Here is a 24,680-nt window from a genome sequence, read left to right as displayed (position 1 = left end):
AGATGCAGAACGTGCTTGAAATCAAGAATTGGAGATTTCAGTACATTTAGTTTCTCAAAGCCCCGAGGTAACCCTGGTAGGTCAGTAACAAATGAGCACAGCACAGCTGAGGAGATAAAGTATTGATTGCCCCGATTAAGAACACCTAGAACACAAGAAAATTGACCCAACGGCCACCACAAATTGTAATGCAGACCCGGGAAATCCAAACGAGGGCTCCTTCTAAGCGAGTCGCGTCGCCATGCAAGTAGATACCAGGCGCAAACGGGGAGACACGAAGATGTGGGGGAGTAAAGTTGATGCAGGTCATCGGAAGGAGAGCCATAACCATGAGCATTAATTTACCGTACCAAAACTCGCAATCGCACCGGGACCGGAAGATAGACACACACGCCGAGAAACTTGTATATCGCTGATCTTGGACACCTCATCTCCCAACAGCACACCGAATGACCTTCAAATGCTCTTCTAGCAGCAGCCACCGCCGGATCCGTTTTGCACACCCTGGCCCTGCCCGATGGGAACTGTGGGTTTGGTGTTGGCGGTTGTGGTTCCCATGCGCTCCTTGATCTGGCGGGCCATGGTCAGGAAGGCTTGCTCGACGTTGGTGGCGCTCTTTGCGGATGTCTCGAGGAAAGGGATGCCGAGGCTGTCTGCGAATTCCTATACGATTGTTAGACTGTCAAAGGCTGAGGCGTCGAGGGCCGGAGGTTACCTTTGCGACAGTGTACTCAACGACTTTCTTGTCCGCCATATCGGACTTGTTGCCAACCAACAGCTTGTTGACGCCCTCGGTAGCGTATCGGTCGATTTCCTGTAGCCACTGCTTCACGTTGTTGAAGGAGTCCATATCGGTGACATCGTAGACGACGCAGATACCGTGGGCACCGCGGTAGTACGAGGATGTGATGGTTCGGAAACGCTCCTGGCCGGCCGTATCCCACTATGATCACCGTCAGCACCACACACATGTTTCATACTTGAAGTGTACGCACAATCTGTAGCTTTACGGTCTTGCCATCGAGTTCAATAGTTCGGATTTTCTGGGACATGTTAGCCTATCCCAGGCTCCAGGCGGTGAAGATGCAGCTAGACGCACGAAATCAACACCGATTGTCGAGATGTAGCTCTCTGTGTATGTGTCGTCGGCAAAACGGAGAAGCAAGCAGGACTTTCCGACACCAGAGTCACCGATGAGGAGAAGCTTGAAGAGGTAGTCGTATCTAGTGCAGCGTGCGGTCAGCGAGAAGCTTCGATAACGGGGCTAGCAGTTTCGATGCTGTGAAGGATGCGCGGAGGTAACTCTGTAGGCGCCCAAGTTAGCACGTTACGCTTCTAAGCATAGCTTCGATATCACGATCCCTTGAACTGTAGGTGGGAATCGCGCGGAGGCTACGTACCACTCAGGATTCATGTTGGCGGCGTTGCGGAGGGTGAGCTGGAGGCAGGGCTGGTGTATGTATGTCTAGTTGATACCGCAGGTACAAGTCGTGGGGTATTGCGGGTCGTTGAGGCGGATGGTGTGAAGTAAAGGTGGATGAGGTGCAGATGGCTTGGATACAAGGTGTGGAGGACTTGGCGTTCAGCCCCAGTCCGTGGTCACAAGTCCCTGTTGGCCATAGAGCAACATCACATTCGCATTGTCGCCTGCGGCTTAGCTAGCTTCGGCTGGGCGACTGATACATTGTCTGACGTATGACTGGAGTCTTTGTCCCCGTTGTTCTTTCCCTACGCAAGAATACGATTTGCATTTAAGAGGGCGATGATGCTACGTGGCACGTGATCCATGTCACTCCGGCGTTAGCCCAAGGTGCGCAACATCGCTGACAGATTACGAAAGTAGAGGTGGCGACCGCTTTATGAGAATGGAGAATTTTGTATATTTCGCTAGAATAATATGCGGTCCTTTATACGTCGTTTACCATGACGCAAGCCCGCTGCCCAGATCTAAGGCCCCTGTAAACCCAGATTCCACATATATTACAGACATCAACGTAAACGCAACACCATGCATTACATGACCTTGCCAAAGGCAGGGATAAGCGTCTGAGCCAACCAGAACGAGAAGACAAGCTTGGGTCCGGTCATGAGAAGCTTGGGAGTTAGTCCCTTGAAGAACGAAGTAAATCCTTCGTGCTTCATCATGTTGGAGACGATCCTGAAGCCACTCTCGGGGTTCTCGAAGTTCTTGTTCTGAATTCGGGTTTTGATGACATCGAGGGGAGCAGAGACGAGGAGCGAGGCACTGGCACCAGCAATCGAGGCCACGAAGTTTTGCGACCAGGACGCCGAGTTGTAGTCAGTGAGCTTGTAGAGGTATTCCTTGGCAGCGGCAGAACCACCAAACAGCTGGTAGAAAGTCAGATCGAGATCATGTCATGACCAGTGGTTTCAACATACCGCGAACGATCCCGGCGCGTTGCGTGCTGCTGTCCATCCCCAGCCACGGTACAGTCCGAAACCTTCATCGGCAACAATCCTGAACAGTCCACGTCCCCGGAAAGCTTCTGGGTTGGTTTGTCGCTTGATCTTAAGCACGTCCAGAGGTAGGAGGACGATTTCACCGATGCCGATTATGGAGCCTGCAGTCGCGTGCATGATTGCTTTGCCGTTGCCCTTGCCGAATGTGCGGTCGAAACTATCGCCATGGTGTTGCCCAAGGTAGTCCCTTACGAATGGCTGGCCACCAAACTTGTATATGCGTTGGAGTACCTAACGCTGTCAACTCATGCTCTCGTGTAGTCGCAGAGAGTAACGTACTTTATAGGCCGCGGCGTATCCGAGACCGGGGAACAGAGATAGAAATCGTGCGGGGACCGTTGCCGAGGCGGCGTCCCTAAAGACGACCTTGTTCAAGTGTGATGCCGATTGAATCTATTGAGTCTCGGGTCAGACGTGCTTGAAGCCTGTCAAGAGTAGAAGCGCACCTTGCCCTGGTTGCTCATCAACCGCTTCGCCGTGGTGTCGACGGGGTGGAAGACCATGAGCTCCGCAATTCCCGCACATCCTGTCGCTATCAGCAATTGTTTAAGCGGTCGCAATCGAGGTATGTACCTGCACCCAAAACTCTGGCTGTGTTGGATTCCCTCTTGTAAACCGTTGCGGACGAGTTGGTACTAGAAGCGACTTGCGCAACTTTCGCTACGGCTTCGGACGGTGTAGGCGTCATTGCGGTGGTATATGGCGAGTAGAGAGATTAGGGTGTGTAACAGAGTATCAGGAAAACAGCAGCGCAGGGCAATTGGGGTATCGACACGCGAGAATTACGAGCTGAGGATAAGGCAATTCACGACCAAAAAAAAGCGACAGTCAACGGAGAGCTATCGGAGCCACGCCAAGCCGCTACCTACGCGCAATCTCTGGGGATTATCGCTCAACCATACCAGTACATCGACCCACGTAATGACTCGTATTGCTCAACCATGGACTACTGCATATGGCCGAGCATGCCCATATTAACTGCTAACTTGTATGTTTCTTTCTCGCTATAAAGAGATAAAAATACGTCGGACTTCGTATAGACGTATTGTTACAGCAACGATACATATCTTTCACAGGCTTGCCCGGTGTCACAGTATTCCACCCTCCTGATGCCTCTTTTACTGGTCATTCCCGGCTCCATAAGCAGTCTGTTTACCCCACCTGAGCACAACATCACTCCAACGTCCACACCATGCCGATCGAAAGTCTTCTAGGTGATATAAATGCTGATAGTGACAGGTGTAAAGAATTTCTAAGCGAAAACTGATACTAGAAGCAGCCATCACACCGTTCTACTTGATGGCTTTACAGGTAGACCAAGTATATCAAGACATGACTGTTTTACAAATGAAAGGCGATTTGTTCGCGCTCTATAAAACTATCTCTACGCCCAAAACGTGGAATCTAGACAACCCGCCCGGAATGCCTTCCACACCCCGACACTTATACGCTAGGCACTGCAGAATATTTCGAGTCCTTTAGCCATCGGCATTGTAGTACTGCCTCCAATTGTGTTCTTCTTTGAATCCCAAGACCTCCCTTATCTTCCTATTACTCAACGGCGCCTCCCACTCCCCCATCTCACGAGTAACTGGCGTTTTGGGCGCCCATTGCTCCAGAAATTGTCTCGTTGGAAACGTCGCCGTAATGGTATCATTTGTGGCGTTGAAAACCTGGAAACCCAGGCCATCCTTCTCCACACAGAGGTGGCATATCTGACCGAGATCACGCGCATCAATGTAGCTCCAGGCGTTCCGTTTCCGAACTTGTGGGTTGTTGATGTACTTTGGAAAGTCACGCTCGTATTCGTGCGGCTCAACTACGTTGCCGATACGGAGAGCATAGATGTCTGCATCGAAGCGTCGGGCGAAACCGCGAGCTACGCGTTCGCCGCAGAGCTTGGAGATGGCGTACGTGTCCATGGGATTTACGTCTGCATCCTCATCTAGTGGGAAGGCAGTATATTCAAGATCGCCTTGGCCGAAGCACACTTCGTACGTCGTCTCACTGGACGCAATGATGATTTTTCTTACGCCAAGTTTGCAGGCCGCCTCGATCACGTTGTATGTTGATGTGACGTTGGCTGCGTAGCATGCATTATCGGGAACAAGCATATTCCGAGCGTAGGCGGCGAAGTGAATGATTGCATCTGGTGGTCCCGCATTGTTTGGCCCTTCGTAATCGCTGAAGTTGAAGTGGGTGGTTAGGGCGTTGAAGACTTGTCCGCTGTCGGTGAGGTCGGTCTTGAGCGTGAAGACTCCCGCGGACGGGTCTGGGAAGTCGATCAAATCGAGGTTGAGGACCTCGTAGCCTCTCTTGACGAGCTCAGGGATTACATGGCGACCAGCCTTGCCTGAACCGCCTGTGAAGACGATACGTTTTGCCGAAGATGTCATTTTATACCCCTAATAAAGTCGCTCTTTGGTAGCCTTTGAAACCCTGGTATAAAACAGAATTCAATTATTGATGTCCTCAGATTTTAAAGTTGATGATGGTTAAACCGGGTTTAATTGATAGAACAAGGTGGGACTGGTGTGAATAACAAAGCCAATCTTGCCGAAGGAGCTCCATTCTTATAGGTCTCATCGTCAGAAAAACTACAATGGCACCGCGGAACATCATCTACAAGGGTTGACTATGCGGGGTTGCACGGTGCAGTGATGGATGTCCTCGCTAAACTACGTCACGAGCATGGATCCATCTTTCTTCTCCGCCGAGGGCTAGCGCATCAGATTACCGTTCACCCGCAAGCACCCTCCCGGGCTCCACCTACAACCTGTATCGCTCTCTATGATTGCACATCTCTATCCACACAGATGACATCGGTCTGATGCGGCGCTTCTCGACTTCTGCCCGCCCGCAACTTCCCACGTCTTTGACCCGCTCGCTCACTGCGCCGCGGGTGCTTGGTTTGAAGCAGTACCAACGGACCATCACTGACGTCCGGCCACGGCAAGCATCCGTCTCGCGCCAGTGGTTCACCAGCTCCTCGCCATGTAACTATCCGGAGCTCGACGAGCGCGAGCAGCAGCGCCTGAATGAACGCAACCTCAAGCTGGGGACTAGTAAGCTTCACTACGCATTGCAGACTAGTAGCATTGTATGGTTGACACTTTGATAGCTATTAGAGTACTACACGACCGCCTACCAACACTACTCGCGTCGCCATTACCGCAAGATATCCTCTCGCCGCACATCAGCCTCCACTTATTTCCCTCGACGCACCCTCATCTCCCAACCGTAAGCGGAAAGATTGCATACACAGCAGCGCTATGGACAGCACCAGTCGCATGGGGTAGAGTGCCTGTAGTGGGCAACGTGAAGCTCAAGATACTGTCTGCGCGCATGGTGAAGAACGGTGGCACATCCAAGCCTGCGCAACTGCGCAACGAGAAGCTCATTGTGAAATGGCGGACCTGCGGCAAGTCGGATGAGCAGAAAGAGAATGGACAGGCCAGCGACGCGGTGGAGAAGATTACGAGCATTGTCGGCGGGTCGAGTCAGCCGCATGAGCAGTTTGCCGGCCTGTTCATCTTCGAGTTCGATGAGGAGGGGCGCATCCTGAACCACATCATCGAGCATACCGACGAAGGGCGGCGCTGGGACCAAACTGCCAAAGTGCTAAGCGTGACTGACTGGCTCCTCGGACGAGCATGGGGAAGACGCGAAGAGGGCAGCCCTAGCCTAGCATTTGTGAGATGCGGCAGCGAGAAGCCGAGAGATGGCAGCCGAGATGGATGATGGATGATGCCCGTGGACGCATCACTTCTGGTAGCGAAGGAGAGGAGCATGATTCGCTTATTCGTGTAAATATATCCTAGTCACAGCGGGAACTGTCACCACTCCATTGTACACAATATGTAATGACGAACTATGTTATTTTTCTGTAGAGTAAGGCCACCACCTTGAACAACTTGCTGGTGGACAGGGCAGTTTGCATGCATTATAACGAGAACAGCTGGGATGATGCTCGCATACTGGAGCCCAAAGTCGTCTCGCTACCGACTCCCATGCATGTTCCGACCGCATCCCATTCCCAAGTCTAGAAGGCGGAGAAATGCAGTCACATGCTGGCCAGTGAGTGGACAGGGCAACTGGCCGTGGGATGAGACGCATATCAGAGACGCATATCAGAGACATATCAGAGACAAGACAGCGTGGCTGATTCGCACAAGCTGGGCTGACAGCTGTCGTGTCCACCCAATCGCCAGCAGCCAGAGCATCGGCCAAGCAGCTAAAGGTAGCTTCGGAGCTAGCAGCAGCAGCGTCGACGACGAGCATGCTGTTCCGGCGCATCAATCTCCCTGCTGAACGCGACATTGTTCGTCTCTCCTAACCGTCCCTCTCCCTTCGCCTCTACCAGTCTAGTCTAGAGCTGCGGCCGTCCATCGCTGTTTGTCGAGCACACTTTCTGTGCCGCCGAGCCGCCCGCTACCAGCCTCTCGACTTTCCACCCACGCCCGGCCGCCTACAGCTTCCCCGCGCTATTGCACTACACAGGGCCGCGACCTTCAGCCTCATCGCAGGCGCCTGCCTTCCTCCACGAGCTGCTCCATCCATCCTTTGCCCGTTCCACAGCCATGGCCGATCTCTCAGCGAGCGGAGAATTGAGTAGGTTGCTTTTGATGGAACCACTGGCAGAATAGGCTAACCCAGCGCAGACCAGCCCATCCTCAACCTCACCCCCGAGGAAAAGCGTGTGTTCCAGTATCTCTTCCAGCAGGCCGACACCGAGAAGCTCGGCGTCATAACAGGCGAGATCGCCGTCAAGTTCTTCGAGCGCACCAAGTTGGCACCCGCCGTCCTGGGCGAAATATGGCAGATTGCAGATACCGAGAACCGCGGTCTCTTGACCATGGCAGGTTTCTGCCAGGTCTTGCGTCTGATCGGACACTACCAGGCTGGCAGAGACCCTGCGCCAGAGCTTGCCTTTAGACGTACTGTATCCACACGCTCTTCTCGTGATGCGCGCTAATGTCTGTGTAGCTGCACCGTTGCCCAAGTTCGAGGGCCTAAACATCCCGTCCGCACCTCCACCACCAGCAGCCCCCGGCTTCTCCCCGCAGACCACCGGCTCGATACAACCTCAGATGAGTGGCAACGGTCCTATCCGTGTGCCTCCGCTCGTACCCGCCAAAGCTACCGAGTACGCGGGCCTGTTCGAGAAGTCAGGGGCCGTCAATGGAGTGCTCTCTGGTAAATATCCCCCTACTTGAGCACAACAGTCGACTGACCTTAGTTCAGGCGAAAACGCAAAGGAAATCTTCGAGAAGGCTAGGTTACCAAATGAGGTGCTCGGGCGCATATGGAATCTCTCAGACACGGAGCAGCGCGGAGCCCTCAACGTCACAGAATTCATCATCGCTATGCATATGCTGGCTTCATACCGCACTGGCAGCATGAAGGCCTTACCAAACACACTGCCCCCTGGTTTGTACGAAGCCGCCTCTCGCAGAGGCGTCCTCCCACCCCCACCAGGGCGACCAGACCATGCTGCCGCCATACCCCGTCAGTTCAGCGGCCAACAAACTGTCCCACAAACACAGAGCCCAATAGGACGATCGCCATTTGGAGCACCACCCCAACAAGCACAAGCCACCGGCAGCGATTGGCTCATCAGCCCACAAGAGAAGGCTTCGTACGACAACCTGTTCAAAACAGTCGATACCATGGGTCGCGGCTTCATTACCGGAGATCAGGCAGTACGCTTCTTCAGTGACTCGGGCCTACCAGAAGACGTTCTTGCTGGAATATGGGATCTTGCAGACATCAACTCGGAAGGCCAGCTGTCCAAGGATGAGTTCGCAGTTTCCATGTACTTGATTCGACAGCAACGGAAAGGAGATCAGCTTCCTACGACATTGCCACCGCAATTGATTCCCCCGAGTCTGCGCACTGCAGCCAACCAGGCAGTGCCCGTTCCTGCTCCCCAGACCGCCCCACCCGTCGTTCGCGCTCCTCAGCCAAAATCTGCTGCGGATGATCTCTTTGGGTTGGATGCCTTCTCAGCCCCCGCGTCTGCACCCCAGCAACTGCCGCAATCGACTGGGGGTTCGGCTTCATTCAGCAAGCCCTTCGACAACGATCCATTCTCGAGCAAGGCCGCTTCTCCAACCTCTCCTCACCCCTTCCAGCCAGCGCCACGGAACCCTGCTTCTACCTTCAAGCCATTCATGCCCAGTTCTTCCTTTGGCCAGACGCTCACTTCTCACTCGACAGGTCAATCGGGGACCTCTGGTGTACAGTCTCGAGCCCCTCCATCGGCTATGGATGACTTACTCGGCGGCGAGAATGATGCTGAAATCAATAAGAAGCTAACACAAGACTCGACCGAGCTAGCCAACATGTCAAACCAAATGACCACATTGCGGAACCAGATGCAGGAGGTGCAGAACAAGAAGGTGACGACTGAAAGTGACCTGAACAGCGTCAACACTCAAAAGCGTGATCTCGAGCTTCGCTTGTCGCAATTCAAGAGCCAGTACGAGCAAGAGGCCAAGGCAGTGAAGACGTTGGAGGATCGTCTCGCCAGCTCCCGCAACGAGACTCGAAAGCTACAGCAGGATCTTGCTATGATCGAAGGAACCTACCAAGATCTCCAAAACCAGCACCGCGAAGTGGGAGGTGCCCTCGAGGCTGACCAGCGGGAGAACAATAACCTTAAAGAGCGTATTCGTCAAATCAACGCTGAGATTGGTCAACTGCGTCCACAGCTCGATAAGATGCGGAACGATGCTCGGCAGCAGAAGGGAATGGTGGCGATCAATAAGAAACAACTCACTACAAACGAGGGAGAGCGCGACAAGATCAAGAGCGAGCTGAGTGATTTGAACAAAGGACAAGATGACGGTTTCCGTAGCCCACAGGTGCAGACCCCAGCCGTTGTGAGCCCTGCCGCTTCTACGGCCAGCCACAACACGAATCCTTTCTTCCGCAAGTCACCTCAGGCCACTTCCGAGAATGCCATGTCACCGTCAGGCTTTGCCCGTGATGGACCTCACAAGGACTTCGACAGCGTCTTTGGCTCATTTGCTCCACCACAGGGCACTGCACCTCCCGTGTCTTTCCGCTCAGAGAACCAAAATCAAACACCAAGCTTCTCCGCTCCATCTGGCCAGTCTGTTCGCTCTTCTGAAGGTCCAGATGTTCCGACCCCATCTACCTCTCCACCTCTTTCCGCCTACCATGAGTCCCCACGTGGTGTCGAACCACCGGCCCCCCCTGAGTCTCGTCAATTCGCCTCTTCGTTCTTGCCTCTAAGAGATGCTGTCCCACGATCCGACTCATTCAGCTCATCTGTCAAGGTATCCGCGCCTGCTAGCAGATATGGTGGCCCCAGTGCTGCCGGTAACGAGACACCCACAATTTCCAAGGCGTCGCCTGCGAGCACCCCTGTACCGGAAAAGCCATCAGTTGAGCGACATGACACCACCAGGACTGAGACGGATAACTTCAATCCTGCTCTTTTCAGGAACTTCTCCGCATCCCCAGTAGCTAGTGTCACAAGCGACACCCAGCGCTCCACCACTAGGCCCGAGGATCGGAAAGATGCTTTCTCGAGCTTTGGAGCACCGTCTGTCGGTCCTAGTCAGGATATTCCAGGAGCCTTCCCACGCGATGCTATCACACCGCTTCAGCCGACACAGACAGGGGAAAGCAACCTCAGCGGTCATAGCAGGAACAACAATCGTGGTGATCCATTTGGAAGCACTTCTGGCGAACAACCTCGAGGAGGCAAGGATGATTTTGACGCGGCTTTCGCTGGCTTTGGTCCCAGTCGTCAGAACACGGCTGCTGCATCTGGCGCAAACGGCCCCGCAAACGAGTCCCACAAGTTCAACAAGGAGTTTCCTCCAATCGAGGATCTGGCCCACGATGATGACAGCGACAGCAATGATGGACAGGGTTTTGACGACAATTTCACCTCCGCTTCGCCCCATCAGAAGCGCAGCAGCGTGAAGCAAGACAAGCAACCTCAGCAGCAGCGCCCAGGCACTGCTTCGAGTGATGAGCTCTACAGAGCACCACCCCCGACCACCCGTCTCGATTCGAATCTAAGCGGCTTGCCCTCCCCGAGTGCACAAAAGTCTCCGCCAACCTATGAATCGAGTGTCAACCAGACTAGGAGTGGCTCAAACCAGTTCCCGCCAGAATTTGGAGGCCTGCTTCCCTCGCGTGAGGTTCCCAACTCGCCCACTACCTCGCAAGGGCCGGAAAAGTCGTTTAATCCCGCGGGCGGCCATGGAGCTGCTCTCTTTGGTGGATCCTCTTCTAAGCCTGCCACAACTTCGCCGCCTCCTCTAGACACCCCATCGTCGACTGTGCCCTCTGACGCATACCACTCCGCCCTGTCCTATGGAAGTAGCGATACGAACAAGGGACCTTCGCCGCCTGCCAACGTGCCACAACTTGGAAAGTCCGCTTTCAACGACGACTTTGATGCTGGTTTTGACGATCTAGCTGATGCGAAGGAGGTAGATGACAGGGCTGATGACGACTTCATGTTCTCCTCGCAGCACCGTGATGGGCTTGACGAGTTCAATCCTGTATTTGACTCACCCGCAGCCTCAAAATCCAACACCATGGCTTCGCAGCAAACTCCCACTGGCAAGCCGCGCGGCGATGACAGCTTTAGCGACTTCGAGCACCTGTCGCAGAGCTTTGGACAGCCCCAGCAACCACAGCCTGCAGCCTCTGCCCAGGACTGGGACGCCATCTTCTCCAATCTCGAATCCTCGCAGACTGACAAGGGATTGCACTCACAGCAAGCATCGACTGACTTTGGCAAGTCGGTTTTCGACACCTTGGACAAGGAGGAGGCTGCCGCATCTTCATCCAAGGGAACTCTCGCGCCTCAGATGCCCCCACTTGGCCGCGCCATCAGCTCCGGTACCGAACATGACGATCCTATTTTGAAGAAGTTGACTGGTATGGGCTATGGCCGTAACGACGCTTTGTCTGCGCTTGAGAAGTTTGATTACGATATTAATAAGGTGAGCAGTCCAACGCCATGGTCAGCGCAGGGTCAGGACTAACGACGGACAGGCTGCGGACCACTTGGCGAGTGGTGGGAACTAAGTTCACCCGCCTAGCAGAACATACAATAACTTCGATTGCTTTTTTGTACGAGTACACCTATCAGCATGGCTTGCCATATCCTTGAGCGTTGGTTCTACATCGCACCGATCGCCGTCGCGACGCCTTTTCCTTGGGTCAGCCTTTCTTGTAGTAAAGCATTCGTTGTGAGCGGTACTTTTGTCGTTGGTGGATTGGGTTTATGATCTTGCTTATGCACATACTTCATAACTAATTCACACTTCTCTTCTTTCTCTGATTCGACGCGTACGATAGTTGGCTTGACCAGATGACTATTGAACCTCTATGAAGATGATGATGTTAAATATTAAGAGTATGTTTTGCTGTACGGACAGGTGCTTCCGATGTACACAAACTATTGATATTCCCTCCTTTCCTATCGATCATTATTGAAGTATTTCTGCCTGTATCCGAAGTGCGTTTCTATGCTCACAGTAAGAAGTCACCTCATACCAAGTCAACCTTTGCACGTTAGACTATTTGGGTCCTCTGTTTAGGCAAAGACAGGGATGCGATGTAGCGCATGAGGTTGATGGTAGTTTTCAGTTACCAGCCGCAATGCACAGCCACTGAGCTAGCAGTTTTGTAAACACGGCCGCCTCTAGTGTTGAAGATACGAGTTACATGGTACCCCGCCGAACCTGCACAGCCTCGAAAATGAGGTTGTAGCCTTGCGCTGATTATACTTATTCCCCTCAATTTTCTAATAGCTTCTTCTAAGTACTCTAGCAACAGTCTTCTCCCTTTGAACTACACAACTCTTCCCGGCGCAAAAGGCCATTGCTTGACATACAACAGTGTAATCGAGCGATAGTCGCTAGTAGTGGTCAACATGTATGAAGACTACTATCCAATACCGCTCTCACTAGAGCATCCAGACCGCTACAGCGCCGTCCATGCCCTGTACGGTCCTGGCGCCTATCTCGCATGGATCCTCACCGCATACAGCGTCTTCCTCCAACTCTACGTATCAATCCAACACCCCCCGCAGAAACCACAAACAAAGGAGAAGACAAATCTCGACAAAGATCCACATACGCTCCCAAACGAGAAGAATGTCAACGAAGCTCTGCCCACGATTCGCAACAAGACGAACCTCGACAAAGACCTCCTCCTTACACTGAGTTCCTCGCTCTTTGCCGCAGCCCACCTCGTCTACCAGGTCATCCGATACCCCGGACCACGCAGCGAGATCTGGACGACAGAGGACGAGGAGCTAATCCCGCGCGTCACGGCCATCTACGCCACGGCGCAGTTCTGCATTGTAGCGCTCGGCGTGCACCTCGTCTTCATCGGCCTGCTTTACAAGTCGCGGACACGCCAGTACATCGTGGCAGCAACCAGCCTGTGCATCCTCGGCGCGCTATGCTTCGCCGGTTTAAGAGGAGGGCGGTGGTTTACCCAGCTCATCCGAGGCACAGGCGGGATTCTCCTTGCAGCCTTCATGTTCCCCGTCACGCTCTTTGCAGCCTGGAATTTCGTGCTCTTCGTTACTATTATTGTGGGGAATGTCGTGCTCTACCTCGTAGCACTGTCGCAGCTGCGCGTCTGGAAGTTTCTTAAAGGCGTGATATGGTGCGGTTGTATGCCGCTGGTGGTGCTGGGGTTTTATCCGATGGTCTGGGGTGTTGGGAATGGGAACGCGTGCTTATTTCCCAAGTCGCTGCATTCGATTTGGGAGGGGCCGCAGATTGTGGGGGTTTTGGCTGCGTTGGGGAATTTGGGGGTGTCGCTGGGTGAGGCGTTTGGGGATCTGTGTGTGTATATGTGGAATGATTTACCTAGGTTGTTGAGTTGAGGGTGAATGGTAAGCTTAAATCTATGTTCTGCATCTATGACCATCGAAAGAGACGGGAAATTTCGAAGATACATGCAGATAGTACTAGGACATGAGGAAATCGCCTGGTATCACAAGGGCATATGATCCATGTCAAAAGAATATTGTATAGTAGGCTATGAGGTATGATAAACATCTTACAAAGTACGTTTCGCTGCATTCTCGGTGGGTGACTATGCTACATTCTCTTTGCTTCGCTTCAAATAAAACACGATCAAACGATGCGCATCAAAACGCTGTTACACCCTCGTCAAGCAACCGTCTCCGTACGTTGCACAGCCTCGACCTTCTCCTCATACCGATCAAACGCCGCCGTGCCCTCCAGGTGTCTCTCCTCGAATACATCGACTGTGGTGCTAGCAAACTTGCGCGCGGAGATCTTCTTCTCAAAGAGTAGATCCAGTTCAGCGAAACTGCGATCCTTGGGCTCTGGCAGCCTGAAATACGTGTAAACGATACTGAGGAAGCATGCTCCTGCCCAGAAGAACCCAGCATAGTTTCCCCAGTTCCAAGCTCCGGGATTCAGCATGTAGGGCGTGAGGACGGAGGTAATGATGCCGATCACGTTGTAGAGGTTGCGGCCCAGCACGACGGTCTTGATGGCCAATCGGCGGGTGGACAGCTCGGCGACGAGAGAGTAGCAGACGGTACCTACAGTTAGCTGGTAGAATGCGGCCCAGATGATCATCATGGAGCCTGTCGCCATGGCGCCGGTCTGGCGTTTGGAGTCGGGCACGAGGCCAAGGAAGCCCATGACGAAGAGCATGGTGCACAGTCCACAGAGACCGCCGAGGTAGAGTGTTCGTCGTCCGAAGCCGAGCTTCATCAGGTACCAGGCCCCGAACACACCAGCCATGTTTATCCCGTACTGGCCCATGGCGAAGTCGTAGGATGTCGATTCCGGCAGGCCAGCTTGTTGCAGGAAGTAGGAAGAATATCCGGAAAACGCATTTCCACTTAGATTCTGCATGGCCCACGCCATGCAAACAATCTCGGTGCGACGAAGATCGGTGCCTTTGAAGCAGTCCATGTACGATGCGCCCTTGGTAATTTTCTCTTCAAGAGCAGTCGTGTGCACCATCATAGCCACTGTTTCTTCGGCGTCGAAGTCGGTTTCGCGGTTAAGACTGGTGAGGCGAAGCAGAGACTTCTTTGCGTCTTCGAGTCGACCCTTGCGGACAAGCCACCATGGAGACTCGGGAGCCAGGTACACACCAATGATCAGGGGAACGGGCCACATCCATTGCAGCGCATAGGGGATGCGGTACGACCATTCATCGTCTCGCGAGACCATGGCGCGGATCACACCGATGCCGATGACCTGGCCGAGACCCCAGCAGAAGTTGACGTATGTGGTTACTAGAAAGTGTCAGTATGCACTTTTATAAAATGCTTGACAGAATACTTACGATAACCTCGCAGCGCAACAGGACACACCTCACTCGCGTAGGTAATGGTCAAGGTCTGAAAGACGCCCCACGGAATACCGCAAAGAATCTCGGCAATCAACAAATGCACAACCGTCTGCGCCGTGAAGAAGATGGCCGTGAATCCGATAATCAAGGTCAAGCACGCTATAACCGTGTACCGGTACCCGATCGCCTCACTGATGTATCCATTGAGGAACAAACCAATGATCTCGCCAACGATAACGCCGTTGGACAAGCCCGCCTGCCACGGCGCGGGGATCTCGTACTTGCCATTGGGAAGCTGCTCGCCGTACTTTCGCTTGAAGGGCGTGAAGCCGAAGAAATTGTTGAGCAGACACACGTCGTAGCCCTCCATGACGATACACGTGCTGATCAAAACCGACCATCCAATGGCTTTTGGGTACAACTTGATGCCCTGCAAGAGCGTCATGTTGTGCTCTTTCTCCGCGGCATGGCGCGCATCGCTGATGATTCTGTCGGCGGCGCGCTTGTGGTCGTCGGCGTGCACATCGTACGGAGGAGGAGCCGCCGCCGTCGTGGGCTGGAGCACCTTGTCGTCGGCCATGTTCATTCACCACCTCTCTCCTTCGAAATGGCTCCTGACTGAAGAACGAGTAGCAGACGGAGGAATCGGAGCGATAGTGGGGACGCAGAAGTAAACGCCACTCACGTTGCAGCAAAAACAAAGCGAGAAATCCGGGGAAGTGTCACCTGGGCAGCATGGGGACGTGAGGCGGCGGCCTTTAAGCATAAAATTTTGCGGGGTTTGGATGAGCGAGCGGCAGCGTCGTGACCATGTGGACCCTTTCATCTCCTGCGGCCGCACTGGGCTGTGATTGGTTAGCCAAGTATTGCACCTTTCCTGTTTCGGTTAGCCCCAGAGTCAAGATCGCGGAGCTGCCGACCGCGTGCAATCATTGACCCGCGAGTGGTCAAATGCACAGGTCGTGCTCGCTAGCAGGCTGTGGGGTATCCCCGACTATGGAGATCGGCATGGAGAAGCGGTAGGGTTGGGTTGCCGATGGGTGCAATATAGTAGCAGATTCAAACACCGACGACGGGTAGCCGAGGTCAGCACAGGCTCGGCGGAGATACTCGAGGAACCTCTCGTTGTCGCCTCTTGCAATCAAGGATCTATATACGTTGTGACTATATATGTATTATGACTTGTAGAACCGTCCCTCAACTCTTCACTCCTACATTGAACTCCTCATGTTTCTCATTCACAGCAACGGCCACATGTCCGTCATCTAGACTCTCTACGCGGCCCTTCACTCGGCCCGTATCGCCCTTGTGGCCTTGCGTGCCGATTCGCAAGAATGGAACAAAAAGTAGTCCGACGAATGCACACCCTGCGGAGAACCCTGCGAGAAAAGAAGGACCGAGTCAGCCTGTGTCTCACATGACGTTCTAACGGTGCACTTACAGAAGACTGCTGCAAAGGGCTCCACAGCGTTGTTGGCATAGTATCCAGAGGAGGTTGGACGTCTTTCTACAGCGTCGAAGATGGCAGTGGCGATGCCGTAGGCGACTGCCGTGCAGAGGCGTGTCAAGGTCTGCAAGAGCGAGCCTGCGATGGACTGCTTGTTTGTCGGCATGGACGAGAGAACGTACATCTATCATCGTCAGCAATGAACAAGGCCCCAGGAGGCAGCCACATACGTTTGCAACAATGAACTGGAAGTCTGCTCCCACTACGCAGAGCATCAATGCGGGAAACGAAAAGGCCCAGTACGAGTCGCCGTGTCGCTGTACCGCAGCAAGCACAAACGACACTAGATATGCCCCTGCACCGATCCCCACGATCAACTTGTTCGAGACTTTGTGTTGAATGAGAGCGGCTACCAGGTTGGCGAGCAAGCCTACGACGACCATCGGGAGCATATGCACGCCAGTCATCAAGGCCGAGTATCCAAGCACCTTCTGGAAATAGAGTGCAAGCCAGAAGGAGAGCACGGGAAATCCAAGGAAGCCGTAGGTGAGGATGACGAGCAGCTGTTGTGTTTTGTTAGCGAACAAGTAGGCATAGCTACCCATCTGCGCACACGTACCAAGGAGAAGTCTCGGTCTTTCCAGATATTCATGTCGATCATGGCATACGGGTACTTTTTCTCCCACACGATAAATGCAGTGATTAATAAAACGCCCAAAATCAGTAGTACGAGGACGTAGGGTGTCTTCCAGCCATCTGGTGCATCGCCACCAAGACTACCAAACATTAGCAGGCAGTGTGTCAACTTATCATGGTACGTACCTCAGAGCAGCACAAAACATGCCAATACCCAGGATGGTCATCGCGGTACCAGGTAGATCTAGCTTCTTGATAGTCTCGTCGTCGAGGGTTTGCTTCAGAGCCGTATCTTTTGGCACCGTGAATATCGCGATGACGCTGATACAAAAGTACACAATCGCGAGCAAAAAGAAGCCCGCCCTCCAATTGAATATCTGTGTGAACAGCCCTGAAAGTATAGTACCAAAGACGAATCCTAGAGGATTTCCAGAACTGAAGCAGCCAAAAACTTTATTCTTCCTTGGAGAAGGTTTCTCGTAGATAGTACCCAGCATACCCTGGGCTGGCGGAACAGCAGATGCAGACCAGATTCCAAGGACGCCGCAGAGTATGTCGAGAGTCATGCCAGATCGAGAAAACCCAGCGCCTAGACAGAAGACGGAGAAGAGGAACATGGACCCGATGAACATGGATTTGCGGCCGAAGAGATCTGCTATGCTGCCAAAGAATAACAGCAATGCACCTGCTGTCAATCTAGCCGCGATATTAGCCATCCATGTTTCCCACTTGAAGTAATTCAAAGCCATGCTACTCACGAAGTCGCAGCATTCATCCAAGTAATCTGCGCATTACTCATGTTCAGATCCCTCCCAGCAAACGAGCTCATGACGGTAATCGAGCCCGTGAGGAAACTCGTCATGGCCACGGCCATTGTCACCGAAAGCACGAACAAGCATTCTTGGACCGTGGATCTGAAGCATTCTGGTCGTGCATTGGGGTCCTTGTCTGTGATTGGTGGCGTCAGAGCGGTGCCGAGTTCGGCGTCGGGTTCGGCTGTCATGTGTATCGTGCCACAAGAAGTGTGCGACAGGCAGGAAAGAGAACCGCGAAATGACAAAACGGTTGTCTATGAAATCATCTGGCGATGGTTTGAAGAGGATCTGGCATGGGCGTAAGGCGTAAGGCGTAAGGAGTAAGGTGTAATATACGAAATTATTCAGCGCGGAATTGCTCCACTGGTCTAGCACCTTACTTATTAAGGCCATCTCCATCTCACGACTCTCACTAGACCTGAAAGCGGATAAAGCTACATCCACGAAATCCTTTGTAGATAACGGCATAACTTTGGCCTAATTCGAGCATGTAGACATCATTTCTCTTCGACTGCTGCTTTATACATGGATAGGCGCTGACTCGATTGGTGAGGCGAAGGGAAAGGGTATCATTATAGTAAACGTACACTATCGTTACAACTTCAACACCCTCCACTCTCCCAAATTCATATTTCCCAGCTGTCCTCCAAGCGGTCCTTGTACCTCCCTGCCATTCACCCAGAGCTTCTTGCCCGCCCAATACTCGATGAACCCATCTGGGCCCGAGACTATGATTAAGCTCGAGCCCGTCCCTTCTCGCCATCGACTCGTTCTTTTCATAACATCGCTAGGTTGTATGAACGTATTTTCCTCGTCGACGTAGTACTGTACACTCAGGCCTCTCGTGGCTGGTTCACTCCGCTCCTTGAGCGCATCAAGTTCCTGAACAATGATACCTTTGCGCTCGCTCTGGTCTCCTCGGAGCGTTTTTTGAGCAGCGGGTTCATTATCGCCAACAAGGCTCTTCCACCATCCTTTTCGACTCTGTACGGCCGTGTTGCCATCGCGCTCGTCGCTGACTCCGCCAACACATTCTTCGCGCCGCCGGTTTGCCCACAGTATATGCATTGCGCTTCCTGTTCTCCGCCCCAATGCTTGCGCTACCTGCATGGCAGGCGCTATACCCGTCCCTCCTGCCAGGAATATGACCTCTTTGATATCGTGGGGCAGCTCGCATTCGACGTTCGGGCCGCGTAGTTCTATCGTCGATTCCTCAGGTAGCCGATGCAGATACGTTGACACCTCGCCCCCGTGCTCTTGCCGTATCAGCAATCGTATGTCCTGTGGCTCATCTTCACCCTTCCTTCTTCCATCTGAGACTGGCGGCAACGGCGTGTATGCGCGCGCAATCTGCAATTGCGGCTGCTTGATCTGCACGCTCCAAGCGCTGCGTTTCCACACTTCCTTTACGCTTTCCGGGTCTGGTGCGCCATCACGGTTGCGCAATGTGAATATCGCGCTTGTGGAAGACACGGGTTTCTTGTCGACGAGCGTGTATGGTGTAAAGGTATGCGGGTTTAGCGACGCATCGGAGGAATCTGCAGGTTTAATAAAGCGATATGCGGCGCCGCCGAATGCAGATGTTCCGATGATGATTAAAGGGCCGGCTCGCCGTCTGAGCCAGGACATGTCGAACTCGTAGTGGCGGTGACATCCAAGGAGGACATGAGCATTGAGATGTCTTGTTGCAAGGCTTCAAGAAACTTGGGATGACGGCATGGCCCAAGCTTCATACCCGAATTACCCTTTCGGGTACTCCGGTTCAAGATCAAAGTTCAACAGAGTTCAATTTAATCTCGCCCCAGAGACCTCAAAATTACCTGCTACTGCATCTATATACTATTTTTAGGTATAGTTTGCTACCATAGGGACCCACCCAGCCGATCTCGAAAACCAGTAAAAAGGTTCTCCAGATTAAAGTTCCCCAGAATATATTGATCTTGGATCCGGAGGGACGTAAAGGGACAGACCTTGACTCCCGAATACGGTCTTGGATCTGTTGTGGAGGTTGAGCGGTTTCTCAGTAAGTTGCTCTAAATCCGAGAAAAACACCTCCACCTTGCTCATAAGCAGTTTGCAGCAAGTCATGGAAACGTCAAGATTCATAACTAATTGATGATGGGTCTCTTTCAGGTCGTTATCAATCCATTGCTGTATGCTAGATAAGGCCGCTCGAAGTGCAATCAGTTGTGAAGCCAGACTGAGAAGAGTAAGGTCGGCGTCTTCCCATCGAGTTCGAAAATCGTTGATGATTGATACAGTTTTGGTAACAGCGTCTACGATGTTACAAATCGCGCCCACTGAGCCGATAATACCAATAACTTCAGCCATCCTTAAGGTGGGCCCCAGCCTTGTGGCATCCCAAGGGAGGGAGTGCTGATTCCGACGAGCAAAGAAAGGTCAATGTGTGTATGCGGTAGGTTGTAAGATTTCCAGACGTCTAGTGTTGCGAAAAGTCCCATTACTCAGGTTGGTGGCAAAGACGCTCATGGAATTACGAAAGTAGCAACTCGATGTGAGAAGGGGATCCTTCAGGTGGTGGGGTTGAGGCGCAGCCCTAGCCATGGTGGCTCAGCTCCTGGGTTGTACATTACGGAGCCTCCAGAGACTTACCATCATAAGGCATACTTGGAAGCCATCTCATTTGCAAGAAGCAAGAGTGACGTCTTAACGCGCAGAAAATGGGTTGGGGACGCGTTTAGGCACAGGGTAAGATGGTACTCTCGCGAAACATCACAGAATAATCAGGTTGATCATAGAAGTTGCACCAAATGCCTAAACGGTCTGCTCGTATTCCAATACTACCACTCTGCTGCGCCATGATCCGTCGTCGAAGGAACGACTACCCTTGGTTATCGTTCCTTATCAGCGAAGTAAGCAAACTTCCTCGAGTCAGTACATGGGGCAGTTTTCGCAGCGTTTGACCGTGATCGATGGCTGATGATGGGTATAAGAGATGGAGAGCTACCGGCAAGGTTGGACTCGACATTCTCCACCCACAACATCTATCCAACCGGACAAACTTTCGTTCCTCAACAAGAATATCAGTTCACGCCCCTCGAGATCCCACAACAACACCATGTTCGACAAAATCCGCGAAAAATCGTCAATGAGGCACGACAAGAAAGACTCATCTGACTCATCCAACACCGACCCAGTGCCGGCCTACACAGCATCCTCATCCTTGGCTCCAGTACCAGCACCATTCCAAACCCGCTTTGCCACGCTTTCGCTCCACATGTTAGATCGCGTGCGTTTTTTGCGATTCCCACCCCAAATAATCGACGAAGTTCGCGCCACCATACTCCGCGCCTGGCCCCAAGGCATCCAAGAAGAGCGGCCCTACGGCACCAGCCACGAAATAAAGTTATCTGGCTACCCCTGGCGCGGCGTGACCAAAGAGGCAGTGGAATCACGACGACTTGTAAACGCTATACTGGGCACGCTACATACCTTGGGCTGGGTACTCACGCTCAACACAGACATTAGCAAAATGGCGAGAGACAAGGATACCCTCGTGTTTCGGCATCAGACTCCTGCCCCGGCGCCGTGTGACTGGTCTTGTATCGCTTTCAGCAAGACGGATCGCATTCGCTTCGTCGATGCACCCGCCCAGATGTACCAGTCGCTACCAGGCAAGCTGGGGCCGCAGTGGGTCAACAAGCAAGAGGAGTATGCACCAGGCGTGTGGGAGATGAAGTTGCATGGATATCCGTGGATGGCCAGCGGGACGGAGACGATGCGAGTACGCGAGCTGTTGCTGACGTTGGTGGAGACGCTGGAAGAGGAGGGCTGGAGCGTGTATGCCAGCATCGACCAATCAGGCAATGGAGCGAACGAGAGGGAGACTGATACATGGCATCTGTGCAGGCCGAAGGGCTGGGTTCGGGGCGCACCGGTTTACCACCATTGATAGGCCTGGAGAGCACTAGTAGCGGTAGAGAGTCTTGATAGATGTTTGATCAAACTTTTGGAAGTCTAATTATCTAAGCCGTGAATTCTCGGCTCTAACGTTAAGTAATGCTCACGAAACGCCGGCCATGCAGACGTTTTTAACGGGGTATACACAAATCTTACAAACATTCGACGTTCCCAACAGCCGCTCACAATGTACTGCCAATCTCCTTCTTTACCCAGTTTTCGAGGCCACCGAGTGCGATGATCTCTTGAACGTTGGGAGGGAGCTCACCGACCTTGACGCTCCATGTCGAGCCGCCTGGTCCCTCCTGCACGGACACAGTACTTCTGCGCACATCCCACTCCAGGGTCCAACCAGTTCGGCGGGTTAGCTGCTTGGCCTGGGCTGGTTGTTCTGTCGCTGCTGGTGGTGGAGAGTCGAGCGATTCGCGGTTGTTTGAAGGCTCCTTGATAGCCTGCTGTGAGGAGGATGGGCTTGCCGATGAGAACACCTCTCGGAGACGGTTAGCCAATTTGGGAACCTCAACACCCATGAGAGCGTTGTTGATGCTGTTCCTGCTGAAGATGTTGCCGAAGCTGCCAGCGACCACGAGCGGGATGCCCTTTGCTAGGATAGCGGTTGCGGCTTGCTCGCGGCTACTACCGCAGCCAAAGTTGAAGCCTGATACGAGGATGTCGCCTGCCGCTGCTGTTTGTCCGAAGCTGGGGTCATAGTTCTCCATGCATACTTCAGCCATCTTCTCTCGGGTCACATCGTCTTGATATGTGTATTTGCCCGGGTAGATACCGTCGGTGTTGATGTTGTCAGCATCACAAAAGACAATCTCTCCGCCAATCTTTTCCGGAAAGCCAGGAAGGATTTCAGTCAAGGTCTCAGCTGCTGAGCTTGGCGCTGCAGGTGGGTTGACTGTTTGCGTCTCTGAAGTATCGGTGTCAAAGGTTCCAATAGCTGCCTCGGCGTCCTTGATCGCCTTCTCGAGCATGTCTTCGATGGTCATCATGCGCTCCTCTTCCAGAATACCATCGCCCTCGCCTCGACGGACGCCAGAATAGCCTTCGGGAGCTTGATACCACCCAGGACCTGAGATCTTGCCAGACAATGCACTCGCGGCAACGACTTCCGGGCTTGCAAGGTATGCTTTCGCATCAGGAGATCCCATGCGACCCTTGAAGTTACGATTACTAGCACTGATTCCAACCTCGCCGGGTTCCAGAAGACCTGTACCGAGACCAATGCACGGACCGCAGCCAGAAGGCAGTGGTTGCGCACCAGCTTCCAGAAGTGCCTGCCAGTCGCCAGCCTCTTCAGCCGCCTTTTGTTCTGGGATAGATGCGGCAGCGATGTAGAAGTTGACGTGTTCTGGAATCTTGGGAATCTTGCCTCCATTCAAGATAGACGCGTCTTTGAAAACGTTCGCAGCGGCCGCAAGGTCTGAGGCACGGGAATTGGTGCACGAGACGAGGTAAGCCTTGTTGATGGGGATGTTCTGGCTCTGCAATTCGGCCAATGGAGTGGCTATCTTGACAGAGTTTGGTCCAGAAACGTAGGGCGACAAGGTTGACAGGTCTAGGAAAAGCTCCTTGGCATAGACAGCTCCCTTGTCGGCAGCGAACGCAGGTTTGAAGATGTGGCCTAGCTGTTGTCCGACGATGCCGGTTGCAGTGAAAAGTTTGTCGATACGCTCATGTAGGAATTGCTGCTGATGGTGGTCCTTGGCTTCTCCTTCGCCCATGGCTGCCAGAGTAGCTCTTGCCCGAAGCCAACCGTGAAGGACGGAATCGATGGGGAATAGGCCGGTAAGGGCCCCCCATTCGGTTGTCATGTTCGCGATGGTGAGGCGGTCATCGACGGGGATGCTACCTAATGTCTCGTCGGTTCCGGTGAATTCGATGGCATGGTTCAGGACCTCGTCGTTGTTGAAGAGACCGGCTAGAGCGACAATGACGTCCTTGCCAGTTACGCCTTGAGGCATTTTGCCGCTGAGCGTGACTTTTGCAACCGGAGGAATCTGCCACCACGTCTTGCCCGTTGCCCAGATGCTGGCGGCATCTGTTCGAACCACAGGAGTACCCAAGCATCCAATGCCGCCGTACATATTCGAGTGACTGTCCGAGGCCACGGCTAGCGTTCCTGGCCACGCATAGCCCTCTTCCACCATGATCTGATGGCCAATGCCTCTTCCAGCGGGATAGAAAACGACATCTTGGTTCTTCGCAAACTGCTCGATCTGGCTGTACTTTTTCAAATTCTTCTCCGTCTTGTTTTGCACATCGTGGTCGAGCGTCATGACGATTTGTTTCGGGTCGCTGATCTTGGTAGCACCAATGCCCATGAATTTGAGGGCCACAGGCCATGTGTTGTCATGCGTCATGCATTTGTGTGGTTGCAAGGTCACATAGTCGCCTGAACGGAGGACTTTGCCCTCAGCGACGCCAACGGCATGTCGCTGCACGATCTTCTCAGTGAGCGTCTGAGGTGTCTTGGGTGTCTCTTGGAGGGCCGACATGAAATTTGCCGCAGGGCTCTCCTTTAGCGAGTGAAAGACATCCTGGTTTTCGCGTCGAAGTGCGGTCGTAGAGAAGGTACGTGGACCAGCATTTGCCCGGGGCAGGTGCGATGCGACACGAAGAATTGGCAGGCTCGACCGAATCTATAGAGGGAATTAGGCGGTGTTGAAGAAGAGGATTGAGCTCCATTTGACATACTACGATCTGCCTACGAACCAGCAGCCGCGCGGCGCGCGACGACATGGACATTGCTGACTTAGTTGGACAGCAATGTGGTGTTGATGCTGGATGGGCCTTCCCCGAGAATTGACTGCCAAGCCACTTTTTGTCCGCACCGACACCGGCCAGCAGTCATCGCTTTCCGCCGCCTGCGATTGGCCGAATAGCGGGGGGAAGCTCAATTGCTTCACCTAATGCATTCAATTCTCCCACGCGGGGCGCTGGAGGAGACGGGTGGGGAGAAATTAAATTTTGGTTATTCTGCCTAGGTGACAGGCAGTATGCTCGTATTGCATAGCTAAACCGAA

The 24,680-nt window shown here is 53.2% G+C and overlaps 9 protein-coding genes across 9 annotated transcripts; 3 read left to right on the top strand and 6 right to left on the bottom strand.

The window, feature by feature from the left end:
- Window positions 1-113: 113 nt before the first annotated feature.
- Window positions 114-1,521, bottom strand: K460DRAFT_365691 (uncharacterized protein). The gene is made up of 5 exons (XM_040933225.1): window positions 1,404-1,521; window positions 1,100-1,223; window positions 996-1,043; window positions 716-943; window positions 114-663 (listed from the first exon to the last, which is right to left on the bottom strand). The coding sequence occupies exons 1-5, from the start codon at window positions 1,412-1,414 to the stop codon at window positions 469-471; spliced, it is 606 nt and encodes a 201-aa protein (XP_040787301.1). The 5' UTR covers window positions 1,415-1,521; the 3' UTR covers window positions 114-468.
- A 340-nt stretch (window positions 1,522-1,861) lies between these two features.
- Window positions 1,862-3,284, bottom strand: K460DRAFT_310615 (guanine nucleotide transporter). The gene is made up of 5 exons (XM_040930156.1): window positions 3,055-3,284; window positions 2,928-3,007; window positions 2,761-2,874; window positions 2,401-2,712; window positions 1,862-2,349 (listed from the first exon to the last, which is right to left on the bottom strand). Exons 1-5 carry the CDS (start codon window positions 3,167-3,169, stop codon window positions 2,014-2,016), a joined length of 957 nt encoding a protein of 318 aa, XP_040787300.1. The 5' UTR covers window positions 3,170-3,284; the 3' UTR covers window positions 1,862-2,013.
- Window positions 3,285-3,959: 675 nt separating this feature from the next.
- Window positions 3,960-4,877, bottom strand: K460DRAFT_405020 (UDP-glucose 4-epimerase; the record flags this gene model as incomplete). The annotated part of the gene is made up of 1 exon (XM_040936791.1): window positions 3,960-4,877. The coding sequence occupies one exon, from the start codon at window positions 4,875-4,877 to the stop codon at window positions 3,960-3,962; it is 918 nt and encodes a 305-aa protein (XP_040787299.1).
- Window positions 4,878-5,224: 347 nt separating this feature from the next.
- On the top strand, window positions 5,225-6,373 carry K460DRAFT_336410 (uncharacterized protein). Its single transcript, XM_040930973.1, has 2 exons — window positions 5,225-5,546; window positions 5,603-6,373. The coding sequence occupies exons 1-2, from the start codon at window positions 5,312-5,314 to the stop codon at window positions 6,220-6,222; spliced, it is 855 nt and encodes a 284-aa protein (XP_040787298.1). The 5' UTR covers window positions 5,225-5,311; the 3' UTR covers window positions 6,223-6,373.
- Window positions 6,291-6,931, bottom strand: K460DRAFT_97699 (uncharacterized protein). Its single transcript, XM_040938849.1, has one exon. The coding sequence runs from the start codon at window positions 6,799-6,801 to the stop codon at window positions 6,358-6,360; it is 444 nt and encodes a 147-aa protein (XP_040787297.1). The 5' UTR covers window positions 6,802-6,931; the 3' UTR covers window positions 6,291-6,357.
- Window positions 6,932-7,061: 130 nt separating this feature from the next.
- On the top strand, window positions 7,062-11,559 carry K460DRAFT_281667 (uncharacterized protein; the record flags this gene model as incomplete). The annotated part of the gene is made up of 5 exons (XM_040928511.1): window positions 7,062-7,092; window positions 7,143-7,418; window positions 7,468-7,677; window positions 7,726-11,474; window positions 11,527-11,559. 5 exons carry the CDS (start codon window positions 7,062-7,064, stop codon window positions 11,557-11,559), a joined length of 4,299 nt encoding a protein of 1,432 aa, XP_040787296.1.
- Window positions 11,560-12,409: 850 nt separating this feature from the next.
- On the top strand, window positions 12,410-13,375 carry K460DRAFT_405017 (uncharacterized protein; the record flags this gene model as incomplete). Its single annotated transcript, XM_040936790.1, has 1 exon — window positions 12,410-13,375. One exon carries the CDS (start codon window positions 12,410-12,412, stop codon window positions 13,373-13,375), a length of 966 nt encoding a protein of 321 aa, XP_040787295.1.
- A 144-nt stretch (window positions 13,376-13,519) lies between these two features.
- K460DRAFT_97711 (maltose permease MAL61) lies at window positions 13,520-15,501 on the bottom strand. Its single transcript, XM_040938850.1, has 2 exons — window positions 14,824-15,501; window positions 13,520-14,773 (listed from the first exon to the last, which is right to left on the bottom strand). Exons 1-2 carry the CDS (start codon window positions 15,413-15,415, stop codon window positions 13,665-13,667), a joined length of 1,701 nt encoding a protein of 566 aa, XP_040787294.1. The 5' UTR covers window positions 15,416-15,501; the 3' UTR covers window positions 13,520-13,664.
- Window positions 15,502-16,026: 525 nt separating this feature from the next.
- Window positions 16,027-24,287, bottom strand: K460DRAFT_284348 (homoaconitase; the record flags this gene model as incomplete). The annotated part of the gene is made up of 10 exons (XM_040928727.1): window positions 16,027-16,208; window positions 16,271-16,424; window positions 16,507-16,839; window positions 16,896-17,052; window positions 17,099-17,640; window positions 17,802-17,908; window positions 18,132-18,145; window positions 18,326-19,362; window positions 20,496-20,514; window positions 21,835-24,287. Coding segments are annotated over 10 exons (4,998 nt in total), but the record flags the coding sequence as incomplete, so codon positions are not given.
- Between the last annotated feature and the right edge of the window lie 393 nt (window positions 24,288-24,680).

Source organism: Cucurbitaria berberidis (genome assembly GCF_010015615.1).
Source record: "Cucurbitaria berberidis CBS 394.84 unplaced genomic scaffold K460scaffold_3, whole genome shotgun sequence".
Lineage (NCBI taxonomy): Eukaryota > Fungi > Ascomycota > Dothideomycetes > Pleosporales > Cucurbitariaceae > Cucurbitaria > Cucurbitaria berberidis.
The sequence above is the reverse complement of the archived record's forward strand: the minus strand, read 5'-3'. Positions and strand labels throughout refer to the sequence as shown.

Bases quoted from the DNA above. Each gene is read 5' to 3' on its own strand.
- K460DRAFT_365691 (XM_040933225.1), bottom strand. The intron at 1,044-1,099 runs GTGCGTCTAGCT...AACATGTCCCAG, and splicing joins CGACAATCGGTGTTGATTTC to AAAATCCGAACTATTGAACT. The intron at 664-715 runs GTAACCTCCGGC...ACAATCGTATAG, and splicing joins TTGAGTACACTGTCGCAAAG to GAATTCGCAGACAGCCTCGG.
- K460DRAFT_310615 (XM_040930156.1), bottom strand. From the start codon at position 3,169: ATGACGCCTACACCGTCCGAAGCCGTAGCGAAAGTTGCGCAAGTCGCT. The intron at 2,875-2,927 runs GTGCGCTTCTAC...GAGACTCAATAG, and splicing joins TGATGAGCAACCAGGGCAAG to ATTCAATCGGCATCACACTT. The intron at 2,713-2,760 runs GTACGTTACTCT...TGACAGCGTTAG, and splicing joins GATACGCCGCGGCCTATAAA to GTACTCCAACGCATATACAA.
- K460DRAFT_336410 (XM_040930973.1), top strand. From the start codon at position 5,312: ATGCGGCGCTTCTCGACTTCTGCCCGCCCGCAACTTCCCACGTCTTTG. The intron at 5,547-5,602 runs GTAAGCTTCACT...ACACTTTGATAG, and splicing joins CAACCTCAAGCTGGGGACTA to CTATTAGAGTACTACACGAC.
- K460DRAFT_97699 (XM_040938849.1), bottom strand. From the start codon at position 6,801: ATGTCGCGTTCAGCAGGGAGATTGATGCGCCGGAACAGCATGCTCGTC.
- K460DRAFT_97711 (XM_040938850.1), bottom strand. From the start codon at position 15,415: ATGAACATGGCCGACGACAAGGTGCTCCAGCCCACGACGGCGGCGGCT. The intron at 14,774-14,823 runs GTAAGTATTCTG...GACACTTTCTAG, and splicing joins TGTTGCGCTGCGAGGTTATC to TAACCACATACGTCAACTTC.